A 15059-nucleotide genomic window follows, 5' to 3' on the forward strand; every position below is an offset into this window, starting at 1 on the left:
ATTATCCAAAATCACTGCAGATGGTGACTGCAGCCATGAAATTAAAAGACGCTTACTCCTTGGATGAAAAGCTATGACCAACCTCGATAGCATATTTAAAAGCAGAGACATTATTTTGCCAACAATGGTCCATCTAGTCAAGGCTATGGTTTTTCCAGTGGTCATGTATGGATGTGAGAGTTGGACTGTGAAGGAAGCTGAGTGCCAAAGAATTGATGCTTTTGAGCTGTGGTGTTGGAGAAGACTCTTGAGAGTCCCTTGGACTGCAAGGAGGATCCAACCAGTCCATTCTGAAGGAGATCAGCCCTGGGATTTCTTTGGAAGGAATGATGCTGAAGCTGAAACTCCAGTACTTTGGCCACCTCATGCGAAGAGTTGACTCATGGGAAAAGACTCATGCTGGGAGGGATTGGGGGCAGGAGGAGAAGGGGACGACAGAGGATGAGATGGTTGGATGGAATCACTGATTCGATGGACATGAGTCTGAGTCAACTCCAGGAGTTGGTGATGGACAGGGGGCCTTGGTGTGCTGCAATTCATGGGGTCGCAAAGAGTCAGACATGACTGAGTGACTGAAGTAAACTGAACTGATTGGAAATTAAGTTCTCAGGATAGTCTGACAGCCATGTTTTGACTGTGTAGAAGATAGGTGTACAGATTATAGGTGTGTTGGGTAAGAACAGGAGCATACATATGTGTGTGTGTGTGTTCTTGTGTGTGTGTGTGTGTGTGTGTGTGTATGTTAAGTGTTCCCACTTAAACATGTTAAAAGTGTTCCCAGTGGCAGCAGGTGGGAAATCATGGCCAATTTTGAGTTGGAAATTTTGAGTTGGGAGACAGTTGATAGACAACATTCTTGATTGCCTGGTCTCTAGCCCTCTAATCTTGTCCAGCCTTCAGCTGTACTTGACCTCCACCTTTGGGGATCCACTATTAGGATGAACTCTTTGGTAGCAACCTCTATTCTACTGTTAGCTGGGACTCATTAAACTGCCTCTTTTATGTATTTGCTGGAATGAGCTACGTCAAAAGGTGTAAGTTGTGAAAGACAAAACCCGTGTTTATCTAAGCATCTGGAGATGTTTAGCATCTCCCTTTTCTAAAGTTTTAATGGCAAATGAAAGCTCAACTTTATTGCTTAGATTTGAGGATGGAATATAATCTAAATTCTTCTGCACAAATTTCTTGGCTGAGTCTTAAATTAATATTTTGTGTGCTTTCACAGGCGGTCAGGATCGTGTGTGTGTGTGTGTAAATCCATTATTGCTAAATACATCGATTCCTTTTGTCATTTTTTAGTGCAAAAAAATTGTGGAGTTTATTGGTTAAACTAAATGAAACTTTTAAACACAGCATTTTGTAAAGGATGTGCATCTGCACTTGATTGGTTTTCTTCTTTAAGTCCTAATGAGCACTGTCCACAGTGGGTTAGTAAAGAAGTTGCATATGTATTGCAGATGAGGACACAGACATGTGACCTGTTTATAAAGAAAGACACTACATTTAGACAGAATCAAGGCTGGATAAAGCAACACACAGACACACACACACACACACAACCTAAGAGTCAAGGGAAATCCCGTTTTTTCTCACTGTCAGATTTATAAGACAAAGTAGCACCCCAAAAGATGCATTTGAAGTGATAGATTGCACCACATTCCACCTGGACATGGGCAGTGCAAAACAGCAGCTGAAATCAAAACCACTTGAATTCTGGCTCAGCTTTCTCCAGACAAGTACTTAAAATAGCTTAAATAACAGGATGCAAGGGGAGGGAAAACATTTCCTTTTAAGGATATGCATTCTTGGTGTGATTCAAACTTCTGCAGGAACATGGCTGTATAATAAGTTTATTTACTTTAAGGTTACTTGGGGGGAGGGTTTGGGGAGAGTTAACTGACATCTAAAATAATACTTCTTAAGAGCATAGTAAGGTTTTGTGTGTTTTTTTTGTTTGTTTTTTTTTAAGTGCAGATGTGAATCTACACGTGTCATCATAGACAGACAGACAGACAGAATCTGTTGATAAAAACATTTGATTCCTTTCTGATGAATTTAGCAGCCAGTATAAAAGACAGAGGCCTCTCTGGTACACCCTTGGGAGCATCTTTGTGTGTGTGTGTGTTGTTTTTTTTTTTTTAAGTATAGCAATTTTTCTTTAAAAATAGAACACTTGATTCATTTCTTGAAATTTAGCTCTGGACTCTATGTGGGAACTTTGTTCAATAGGTAGGTGGAGTTTCTTCTCCCCTCCTCTCTCTAGCCCTTCAGTGTCTACCCACACTGACCATATTTTCTGAACCAAAATGTTGAGACCCATGCTTACAGAAACATTGAAAATGCTCTAGATAATATAGGCTGTATGATAATGTCTATGTTATCAGGTGGTCAAAAATACAATGCTGGAACAGAAGAGTGTTCGAAATGCAAAACTTGTTCCACCCCATGCCAATGAGTAGTTAATGAAGAAGGGGCAAATGAGCCAGAAAGGGCCTCCAGAATATTGACAGCTTTAATAAGAAAATAAAGGACTACCATTATGCCAGGAGGTTGTGATTTCCAGTTGTTAAAACTGTTTTGTGTGTGTTTTGGCTGGAGATTGGGAGTAAAATTAGCCTAAAACTCTTTTAAAGTAATTGCACCCTATTTTGTCTTTCAAGTACTTTAGCAGCTGGGAGATTTTCTAAAATTAATCTCAAGCTGCCTTTTAAGGCTCCCTCTGCCTTCTTATTGAAATTAAAATTGTTTTCTTCAAAAGGTATGATTTAGAGACAGAAAGCCTTGCAGTAATTTACTAGTACTAACACTAAAATGCCTTTGATCTCAGGAGGTAGTACAAGCTTGCTCTGCTTTTAAAATATGGAGAAACAGAGTAGGTAAAAGGTAAAACTTTACAAATATGTAGAAGAAGATGACACATGGTCAACTATTCTTTTGCCATACCAGGAAAGATACAGGAGAGAGATTCCAAGTAACTCCAGACTTTATAAGGATTTTGAAGCCACAGTTTCAAGGAAGAACCAAACGTTCTGTCTGGTTAATTCTGTATCTTTGGTGTCTAGCCCTGTGCCTGCCACAGAATAGGTACTTGATTTGCTCTGGAGGTTGATTCATGCCATGCAAGTACACAGTTTTTCTTAATAAAGTCAAAGCAGGTTTCTACATTTAGAATGAGAGAGAGGTCCTGACCTGCCAGCCATCACTGGTAGTCTACTTGGATACTCCTTGGTGGGTGTGTTCACTTAGAAAACCAAATTACAGATCTGAAGGCTGCTGGGTGGGGACAGAATTAGAACAAAGGGAATGAGATTGAATGTTATTTAAGGGATATTTTTGTCCTCAGGGTTTCCTGATGGAGTGCCATTCAGTCTATCAGTGCTATTTCTTCATTTTTTGCTCATTGTTGTTTGCTTATTTATGTTTTTAAAATGCTCATTAGATTAGAGCATTATTTTCCTGGTTTAATACTTGAGGATCCTGATAAGAACCTACTGTATAGCACAGAGAACGCTCAATATTCTGTAATGACTTACATGGGAATAGAATCTAAAAAAGAGTAGGTATATGTATATGTATAACTGATTCACTTTGCTGTACAGCAGAAACCAACAACATTGTAAATCAAGTATACTCCAATAAAAATTAATTTAAAAATACTTCAGGATCACTGGTTCAACAAAAATAATTTTTCCCTCTGCTTATTTTGTGCAAGAAACTGTGCTACATACTGGGATTGGAGAAAGATTTAGGAGAATCTTTATCAAGAGATTTTTACAATCTCATAAGATTGTCAGGTAATAACAAATTCATATTCCTCCAGACCCCCTTTAAAACATTTCTGTCCATTGCTGAAAGCATCTGTTATTACTTCTCTTACTTCAAAATGGTATTTCCACATGTGGTTATTTTATGCTAGTTATATTTTAGGGTGGCTATTTCCTGGCATCTTTTAATCACATCAGTGAGCTTCTAATTAATGCTCAAGAGAGGTTATTTCAGAGAGGGTGCACACAAGTGGTAGTTCCCCCATTGCCTGCACCTCTCTTCTACCTAAAGCAAAGAAACTGCCGGACAGACTAGACTCAGTGCCTTTGTCAGTTTCATGTAGTTTTGAATTCATTATGGTTCTCCAGCATAATAGATAAAAAAATAAACATCTCTGCCTTCCACTTCTATTATATCACTGAGAATACAAAAAGAACAACATGCTAGGTCCAAGGTGGAGTAAGTAACACAATTAAATTATGTTCTGATATGTCATTTCAGAAGTCAGAGGAAAATAGAGTATGTTTTAAAATATCTTTCTATCAGAAATTGCTTGTGTGGACAAAGTTTCAATAGTCAAAAGGAATATGCCGTCTCCTTCTCTATAGATATAATAAAATGAAGGAATATGGTGGTTGGATACTAAGGTTTAATAATGATCAGAATGTTATTACTCTATATTTGTTTTTCATATGTATGATGGGTTTTTATCTCCAGTTTTTTAGAGCTAAAAGGGGATCTTCTCTAAGATCAAATGAAGCCCCCCTTTTACAGATGAGAAAACTATGATCTGGAGAGATGACTTAGGCAAATTAAATGTAGTTAGAGCTGTGTCACATTACTCCCTCTTGTTGTGTATGCTGTGTATCTTTCGCTTTGTCACACTCTCTAGAACTGAGTGGTCTTTTTGCTTTTTAAAGAAAATGGGAGAAACAGATTGGTATGTGCATGGGGAAAGGTGTATTTAAACCCAAGAATTTCATTCATCAGAAGTTGCTAAAATCCTACCACAGTGCCATGTGGATTACTTTGTTCTTTTTAGCAAATGCAGATGTCGTTGCTGGATTGATTTCTGCATATAAACACTTACTAATAAAGTGTTTGATGTATGGCCTTTTATACGTTCAAAGCAAAAACAGTGAAGATGTGCCCTAAGAGGAATCAAGTACTTTACCTTGAAGGAACTATTAGTGAACTATTTTCAGAAGTGTTGGGTACTTTGGTGATGATGCTTTAAAAGTATGAATATTTTAATTGATAGATTTAAAATATGGTAATCTATGCTTAAGAATATTTGACTCTAGAATCATATACTTCATTAAAACTAAACATAACAATTTCATCAGCTTTCAGTTTATTAGGGAAATGGTTTCACACAGGGGATTTAATATTTTAATATTTGGCCTACGTTGGCTAATATCAATTTTGCTTCACAGTCACACTTAGAAGAAAATCCAGAGTGTGTATCATGCCCTATAAGAGCTTCCATGATCAGTTCCCTGACCTCATCTCTCATTTTGTCCTTTGCTCACTCTGCTCAAGTCATACTGGATCTTTGCTGTCCCCAAAACACGTCAGACACATTTCCACATCACAGACTGCATTTGCTCTTTCCTCTACCTAAAATCTGCCCCCCACAAATAGCCACATGATTCACTTTCTTACCTCAGGTTAAGTCTTCATTCAAATATTACCTCGTCAAAGTGGCCATCCTTGATGATTCTCTCTAAATAGCACTCCCACCATCACCCATATCCCCACCTGTCACTATAACCCAGGGTTCTTCAACTTCAGCGTTACTGAAATGTTGAGCTGCACAATTCTGTGTTGCAGGATAGGAGTGGGAGTGGGGGTCATATGCACTGGAGGATTTTTAGTAGCATTCTTGGCCTTTATGCACTGAATGTTCCCTGGAGGGCAAAATAGCCCCCATTCTAACCCCTTACCCCTCTTTATTTTTCTTCATAGCATTTATGCTATATGTTACTTGCTTATTAGTTGTCATGAGAAGGTGAGCTTTTGTCTAGCAAGACTTTGTTTCATTGGTTGCAGTATCTCCAATCTTACGAACAGTATCTGGTGCAATTTTGTTTTATTTTTTGTTTTGGTACAGTTTTTAAGTAATACATCAAAGAGATTAACTTCATAGTATATCTTCTTAAATGGTGTTGGCATCATCTTGAGTCATTTCTCTATTCAGATTGTTTCCCTCTATTATAATTAAATTTATATATGAAAATCAGTATAGGAGCTAAGGAATCAAAAGCATTTCTGAACATTTAAGTTTATGAAATAGCTGGTCAAAGTCCAACAGTCTTTACTAAAAAATTACACCATAGGACATTAGCCCTCTTTTCCAATAAATTAACTTTTAGTCATTGATCATTTTTTTCCATTTTTAATTGTTTCAGAATAAGCATTATCAGCACTTAGATACCCTGTTAAAATTATGAAAGCACAAAAATTTTAAAATTATTTGTAGACTTCATTTAAACATTTGCATTACTTATGACTGCATTTATTTTTATGAACTCTGTATTTGTTTTGTATTAACATTTATTTACATTAACTCTTGAAAAAATTGGCACTCAAGAGGATAGCATATTTCAGGTGTTCTATATAATATAATTAGCATTAATCACAAACTGTTATCTTTGACAAAGGGGAGAATAAGGGGCATAAAACTCCTAAATAGCTACAGTAAGAATTGTTTTATAGCATGGCAGTGTTTTATTGGTGTATAATCTATTCTGAAGTCTGTCAGCTTTATGATTTAATGATAATTTTATTAGATAACTGTGCTTTCCTAATATGAGGGATGCTATTTTTAAGCAAAGCTACTTATACAGTTCAAAATACAAGAAACATGATACAAGCCATGCCCTTTCAGTTAAAATTTGCATTTCCCTTTCAGACCTCTTTAGGTAGCAAACAATAAGAAAGGATAATATTGTATTTAGGCGAGCTAATAAACTTAAAGCTTTAAGAACTGAGTCTAAAATGAAGAAAAATATTCTATAGGTTAATTTATTTCCTTTTTTGCTTGTTTTCCCTTATCAAAAAGACCTCAACAGCAATGGATTCATTTGTGACTATGAACTTCATGAGCTTTTCAAGGAAGCTAATATGCCATTACCTGGATATAAAGTGAGAGAAATTATTCAAAAACTCATGCTGGATGGTGACAGGAATAAAGATGGGAAGATAAGTTTTGACGAATTTGTTTATGTAAGTATGTGAAAACCTACCATTTATTAGAAGTAGTGATTGCTTCTTTGTCTTGTGGGGTCTCTTAGTAATAAGTCCTATTAAGTTCCTAAATATATCATAGTAGTATTGTTATAACTAATAAAATTTCTCTCATCTCACCCACTATATTTAGCTCATTCTTTTAGCCATTAGAATACCTTAACAAAAAAACTGAGAAAAAAACACTGACAGAATAAAAGATATAATACTCTGCTTGCTGTGTAAGGTGAACAGTCTTCTTAGGGGGAGGCGTAATTAAAGAACATTTTTCAAGGTGTGAAATCACATCCTTTAAGTGCTGTTTCTATAGGTGAACAGCGTGGTCCCAAACGTTAATGATACACCCTGACTCACAGTCTTGGAAGCTTCCTGAGTTCAACTTTCTGATTAAAAACATGTTTGCTAATCTTGTGGCAGTAGTAGTTAACTGTACCATTTTCCCTAGGATGATGATTTTGATAATTAAAAGTTAGAAACATATCTTTTTAATCCATTGGAAGAAGCAGTTAAAATTCTTGTTTTCTTCTCTAGTATCATCAAATACTCTTCAAGGTTAGGGGCTGATTTCTTAATTCTACTCCCAAGCACCTAGTGTTCCATACTCAGCGCTTAGCAGAGTGTGTGTGTGGTACTCATTATTGAAATTTAATGCTTTTAGCTGCTAGCTAGTGGGGTCAAAATTTTTCTGGACATAGGACATTTTCCATCCATATTCATTGACAAAGTATTTGAGATAGATATTAAAGAATAGCTGTTTCCTCAAATAACAACACTCTTAAGATTTCATCATTTTATTATTGATTTAAGACTGAGTTTGACTAGATCTTATTTGGCATTCCTTATGTGTATTACAGATAATAATTAGTGCCTAATATTATCACAAACTTCTAGCACTCCTATCTTTTCTAAGGTTTGTTTTTGCCCCAAGACACCTGAAATGATAACATATACTCCCATCAGTAACCACAGCTCAATATAGCAAGTGAAATTCTGATATATTTTCTCCTATTAGAATTAGCCCCTTTAGAACACCTGGAGAGTTCCAGAAGCAAATTTGACTAAGTAATGATGTCTGCTCTTCTGATAGATAGCATTTGCCTGGGGGTGGGGCAGGGAGGAAGGGAGCATTACTGTTTTAAAATGCACAAGGTTCAGAATTATAATGTTATTATAGTTCTTGCTATCTTCTTTTGCAATACTGATTTCCTCCCCACCATTTTTTTGCCTCCAGTTATTGCCAAAGCCTTTTGTTTTAAATCCTGTGTTCAATAGTAAGTTGCAATTGACTTGCAATGTGAGCACTTGCATGTCCTCTGATGTATAACTTGCCCCTCTTGTAACTGCATGTTTAATTGTGAATTTAAAGCAGCTTAGAGTGGTGGTGAACTACGATTGCTTACTTTTGATATAGTTTGCTGCTCAGAATTTTTTAATCTACTAGGAAGAACAGACTTAAATAATCAAGATGTGCAGTGTGCCAGTATTTTTAAGGAGACGGTTATGAAACTGTCTTTGAGAAAAATCATCTTAGGGAAATATTTAATTTTGTATATTTTGAAATGTTGCTGATTCCACACAGCTGTTTGTGGCTGTGACTAACCTCATATTTTCTTTAAAAGTGAATAATAAGCTTCATAATTTTGGCATCACCCGGGACTTTTTAAAAAATAAAATACTAATGAGAACCTTGTTGGTTAAAATATATATGTTTGAGAATTGGAAGAAATCAATATGTTTATACTCCTTCATTTCTCAAATTAAAAAAAAAAGCCTGAGTTTCTCAAAAAGGAAGTGACTTGCCCAACATTACACAGGGAACTAATGGCTTTGTCAGTTACCCCTCTTTGTTCAAAAATTTGGAAAGGAAGACAGTAAAATAACTCACCTGAAGTTTCAGAATGACACCACCATGACTGTACTGAAAGAAAGATGGGTGTATGATTAACCAAGCAGACATCTGTCCATTCCCATCTGCCTTGTCATCAATGAAACCTCTTACAAATCATTAGGCAAAATATCTTAGATCCTAGTTATCTGAGAAAAAGGAAGTGTTGCAGGAAGGGGGACCCCTTCCAGGGCCCGAAACTGGGCTCTTGTCTAATACTCAGAAATGAATTGTCCGAGGAGACACATGTGCTGACAAAGCAAGAGATTTTATTGGGAAAGGGCACCTGGGTGGAGAGCAGTAGGGTAAGGGAACCCAGGAGGACAGCTCTGCCACCTGGCTCGAAGTCTTGGGTTTTATGGTGATGGGATTAGTTTCCAGGTTGTCTTTAGCCAATCATTCTGACTCAGAGTCCCTCCTGGTGGTGCACACCTTGTTCAGCCAAGATGGATGCCAGAGAGAAGGATTCTGCGAGGTGGTCGGACATGTGGTATCTCCTTTTGACCTTTTCTGAACTCTTCCGGTTGGTGGTGGCTTATTAGTTCCCTGTTCCTTACCAGGACCTCCTATCATAAAACAACTCATGCAAATGGTTATTATGGTGCCTGGCCAGGGTGGGCGGTTTCAGTCAGTGTGCTTCCCCTAACAGAAGCACATTATTCCTGTCAGGGATTAACATAAGGAAATAGAAATAAACATGTTCTTGCATGTTAGATTTTTGGTTTTTATTTAAATTGCTGCTTAAAAGGTACTAATTGCAAACCAGGCTACCAACAAAATGTCTATATTAATTTTGGAGAAGGAGATATATATATATATATATATATATATATATATATATATATATATATATGGCAGAAAAGAGTCCCCAAATTATATGTAAACTTCGCACATTAAAATTAAATATATATTAGCTGATCTTGTTTCTCTTGAGTATTTCAAAACCAAGTTACTAGATTTTTATACTTCTTAGATTGTAGTAAGGTATTTTCCTACATCTATAAAAAGACCAGTATATCATAGAGATAATAACTTCATATAAGCAAAGTGCTTAGAACTGTGCCTGGTATATAGCAAATACTATAGAAGTATTAGTTGTTGGTAGTTATTTCTATTTATTAAACAAGCAATGTCCTCTTCCTATTATTACTAAGTTTAGGCCTACAACAGATTTCCAAAAAGTAAAAATTCAAACCTACTATATTGGAAACAAACCTCAAACACTGGAAGCCAGTCATATTTTTTTGCAATTCTTTCTGAAATCTTTCTTTCTTAAACTCTTACGTCTCTGCATTGCTTTGATTTGACCACTAGTGTTCATCTAGGAAGGTGATGACACTTTCAAAAGGAGTATAGGACATATATGTTTCATAAAAGAGACTGGAAAAGATGTATAGAACCAGAGAGAGCAGTGTACACCAGGAGTTTGTTCATACATGATAAAGCAAGTCCCTCCTCCTGGAGGGAAAACAGCGTGAAACAGTGAGCTCATTAGTATCACAACAGGCAGCTTTGAATAGATTCATTGACAACTCTCCAGCACAGTAGCTGGCCTGGTGTTTTCTCTGATTTCAGAGATTTTTGTTAAGCCAAGGCTTATACTGAAATTGTCTTATCATCCACTGGAGAGATTTCTTTACTAAAGTAGAAAATAAAGTGTTCATTCTCACTTGGTGAATCCATTGAACAAATACGTAAATCTTCAGTCATCTCCTATCTTTTAACATTTGTTTAAAATACAAAGAACAGATGAAAATACTATGAAACTGCAAATTTGCACTTGGCTGGAAGAATTTATTTAAAGATATTTAGAAAAGCAAGGTCATGTAAATTTTGTAAGACAATTGAAAATGTAACTAATTTAATTGCATCTTTGCATTCAACGTGTCATTCTCAAGCATCAAGGGTTTAAGTAGAGCTATGTAATTGTATTAGAACATTGTAGAGATTCTTTTTTTAAATGATTATTATTTGTGTTACTCCTCTTTTGCATGATATATGCAAACTTGGATTTTTTCAGCTGAAATTGTGATCACGGAAGCAACCTAATTTTAGAAGGTAATGATCCTTAAGACAAAAATAATTGTAATAAGAAAATTAACTTTTCATATGTTATTCTGAGGCAGTAACTCCAAGGCAGTCACATTGGGAGCTTTTTTTCGTCATTCCAGTGATTTATAGTATCTCAGTCTTGAGGAAAAGACTTAGATTTTGGATTTTAATTTACTAGACACTGTTCTACTAAATGAAGTAGAGTTCAGAATGAGGTGGGATAGTGAATATTGCTTTTTCACGGAGCAGATGGATAGTTACCAAAAAGAGACCTGTTAGAACAAAATGTATCACAATGAAAACTGCTGTATTCCCAAGCAACCATTTTGTTGTATAACCTTGGCTTGGATGGTACAGGGAAATAAATGAAATTCCAGTTGAAATCAGAGTGTGAGTAAAAATGATTTTAATAATTTGAAAATTACCCAGAGTACATGAATCAGCTCCACACTATTGATACTTAATAGGAGTCAGTATAATGGCCAGAGAGAAGGAAGAGTGATTTCATTGGTAGTCAGTTTATGTGTGTCTATATATTATACATAATAGATGGAGGCGTGCACACACAAACACACACACCCATTCTAAAAGTCCACCTCTGAAATTATAGGCATAGCATAAAATCACAGCTATAGAAAATAAATAAGCTTGATTTTGTAAAACTTCGTGCTTACCATTTTCCTAAATAAAATAATTGTGTTTATAAGTCCAAGGAAGACCAGGATTTAAGGATGGTAACAGGAAAAGATGACTTTGTGACAGGGTTACAGCAACTTTCCTGCTGGTTACAAAAGTCACTCTCTTGGTCAATTAATTACAAAAAGGCGTCCTCCTGGAAAGACTAAATGTGAAAAGGCACTTGTGTTTCTGCCTGCCACAGTCTTGCACAAGACCCCAGGCCTGCTTAGGGAAGTGTGGGCTGTATTTCATGCCTGCTCATGCCTGCTGTCACAGACACAGCCTGAACTGCTAAATACCACGACTCTGTTCTGTGACCTTCACATATAGGCTACCCCTCCTGAGGTGTGTGTATGAGTATGTACTTGTCAATAATGCTAAAGGCCTTTGAGTTATCTTCTATTTGCTTAGTGACTTTTCCATTAGGGTTCTAAGTTTCCTTCAATAAGCCTGGTGTGTTCCAAACAACTTTTAAAAGAGTTTTTATCAAAATACTACATCTTGCTCTTGTTTTTCTGGTGGTGGCTAATTTAGCCACGTACATTGATAGCTCAGGAACACACTGGAGGTTAGGTAATTCCAGTATTTCAGACTTACATAGGCAGACCTTTGAAATGTCCAGTCATTCAGTCAATCGGTTAGAGTAGGGTGTGAAATTTGCTTTGTTCCATCCTGGTATTGTGCCTTCTTGTGAAGAGAAAATCACTGAAAAGCCTCTTTTCTGGGTTTATTCATCTCCTGCTGCCAACTAAGCATATTTTCCCCCTTATTATTCTGTTCTAGCTGTTACCAAGCTACTCCAGGATAAGAAATAGTTTTTTTTTTTTTGGTTGAACTATAAAATTTCCATATTTCTTTGCACTGTGTATCATGCTTAAAGAAGGGGGAAATCCTTCAGTCTTTTCTTTGCAGGAAAAGAACAGAGTCTTTCTTGTTCTAGGAAATTTATAGATTTACCTATGCCTTTGAACTACGCTAGTTTTTGGCTTAAAGCAGATTTCAATGCATGTGGCATTTAATGTTTTTGACAAGTGTGTACAGTTGATTTCTGGTGCTTCATTTTTGGTAGCAGTATTGAAGTACTTGTTTAGCATTTTAAAAACTCAAGCTTAGTTTTGCCTTATCTTTTAACACTCATCACCTGTGGGGGGAATGTAGGTTACCAGCATATAAAAGAAGATCAATATGCTTATGGTTGTGCCAGATTGAAAATTGTGAATCAGCAACATGTTTTCATTAATAGATTTTCCAAGAGGTAAAAAGCAGTGATATAGCCAAAACCTTCCGCAAAGCCATCAACAGGAAAGAAGGGATTTGTGCTCTGGGAGGAACTTCAGAGCTGTCCAGTGAAGGAACGCAGCATTCTTACTCAGGTAATGGTTAACATAGTGAACTACATAAGGTGCCTGCTACAATGTCAAGGAGAGGCTCTAGAAAAACCCTGCCTCCTAGGTAAGAATACAGTTGAAGTTGTTGTGGTCTGTATTTGGACTGGGGCTAATACTTGCCATGAAAGCATTACAGGTATTTATTATATAGCTTTGTTAGCTTGTAAGAGCCATGATACAATACTGATATGATACAACACATGATACAATAATAGGCTTTATTATAGCAGTGTGTGCTAAGTCGCTTTAGTCGTGTCCGACTCTTTTACGACCATATAGACTGTAGCTCCCCTAGCCATGGGATTCTCCAGGCAAGAATGCTGGAGTGGGTTGCCATGCCCTCCTCCAGGGGATCTTCCTGACCCAGGGATGGAACCCACGTCTCTTTTGTCTCCTGCATCAGCAGGTGGGTTCTTTACCACTAGCACCAGCTATGGTAATATAAACAGAATTTTTAAAGAATTTTGTAACTAACTTCTAAGAATTCTGTAATTTCTGTAAAGATCAGTTAACCTTGCTCTATTTCTTTGTTAATTTTATAGCTCCTAAGAGCTATTGTGTTGCATTCAATTGTTTGGGTTTCCAAAGAGGATAACACAGGCTTATGACATACTAACTGCTGTGCTCATGAACAGCTATTTCAGGCTTTAGAAGTCAAATATTTAACCTAAAGTATAAACTAATGTCTTCTTATTCCACATAATTTTAGAGGAAGAAAAATATGCTTTTGTTAACTGGATAAACAAAGCTTTGGAAAATGATCCAGATTGCCGGCATGTCATACCAATGAACCCAAATACCGATGACCTGTTCAAAGCTGTTGGTGATGGAATTGTGCTTTGGTAAGATTTCCAAGAGTAGTCTTCCATGTAATTGATACAGTCGTTTCTGGATGCCTGACAGATTCTTCTTGGGGAAAAACTAGAATTGAAAGTTGTCTAGGTTCTGTCCATTTCATCTTCAGGTCTGTCTGTGAAAGTGCCACCAAAGGTGAATCTAAAACTCAGTCATTCAGACTGGACACCTCTTTCTAGAGGAGCTTTCAGCTTCCAGTTTCTTCTCATCACTGAGCAAGCTAAGCATTTCAACTTTGTTAAGCCTTTTATGTCAGTATCTCTTTATTCTCAAGTACCATAAATTCCAAAAGAGAAAAACAGGCCACTTGTCACTTTTCAATCTCCAATTACTTATTTCTGAAAAATATGTTTGTCACTGCTGCTGCCTTAGACCCAACAGTGTCTCAGCCAAAAAGGTAAAAGATTATCAACAGCTTGTCAGTAGATTTACCTCTTTTTTGAGATAGTGGAGCACAGTGGTTAACAGCATGCTCTACAGTCAGTCTGCCTGGTTCCTTTTCAGGCTCTGCCTCTCAGTATCTGTATAACTGTAATCAAGACACTGACCCCTTTGAACTCTCCTACACTATTGGTGGGAATGTAAATTGGTGCAGCCACTATAGGAAAAAGTATGGAGGTTCCTTAAAAAACTACAAATAGAGTTACCATATGATCCAGCAATCCCACTCTCGGGCATATGTCTGGAGAAAACTAAAAGAGATACATGCACCCCAGTGTTCATAGCAGCACTGTTTTACAATAGCCAAGACACAGAAATGACCTAAATGTCAGTCTACGGGGAATGGATAAAGAAGATGAATGGAACACTACTCAGCCATAAAAGGAATGAAATTATGCCATTTGCAGCAACATGAATGGATCTAGAGATTATCATACTAAGTGAAGTCAGAGAAAGTCAAGTACTACATGATATCATTTATATGTGAAATTTTAAAAAATGAACTTATTCATAAAACTAACAGACTCAAGGACATAGAAAACAAGCTTATGATTACCAAAGGGGAAAAGGGGGATGGTAAATTAGGAGTTTTGCATTAGCAGACACACACTATATATAAAGTACACTATACACTATATGTAAAACACTATAGTGTTTTATAGTGTATATAGACATACACTATATATAAAATAAACAAGGTCCTAGTGTATATCATCAGTTCAGTTTAGTTCAGTCACTTAGTCGTG

The 15059-nt window shown here is 36.6% G+C and overlaps 1 protein-coding gene across 3 annotated transcripts in view; it reads left to right on the forward strand.

The window, feature by feature from the left end:
- Positions 1 to 15059, forward strand: part of PLS3 (plastin 3) — a 100441-nt gene that overhangs the window by 60336 nt on the left and 25046 nt on the right. For all 3 annotated transcript variants that reach the window (XM_068963074.1, XM_068963075.1, XM_068963073.1), the window contains 3 exons: positions 6830 to 6993; positions 12873 to 13002; positions 13727 to 13859. In XM_068963074.1, coding sequence (XP_068819175.1) covers positions 6830 to 6993; positions 12873 to 13002; positions 13727 to 13859 — 427 coding nt within the window. The remainder of the gene's footprint in view (positions 1 to 6829; positions 6994 to 12872; positions 13003 to 13726; positions 13860 to 15059) is intronic.

This window comes from Capricornis sumatraensis, chromosome X (genome assembly GCF_032405125.1).
Source record: "Capricornis sumatraensis isolate serow.1 chromosome X, serow.2, whole genome shotgun sequence".
Classification (NCBI taxonomy): Eukaryota; Metazoa; Chordata; class Mammalia; order Artiodactyla; family Bovidae; genus Capricornis; species Capricornis sumatraensis.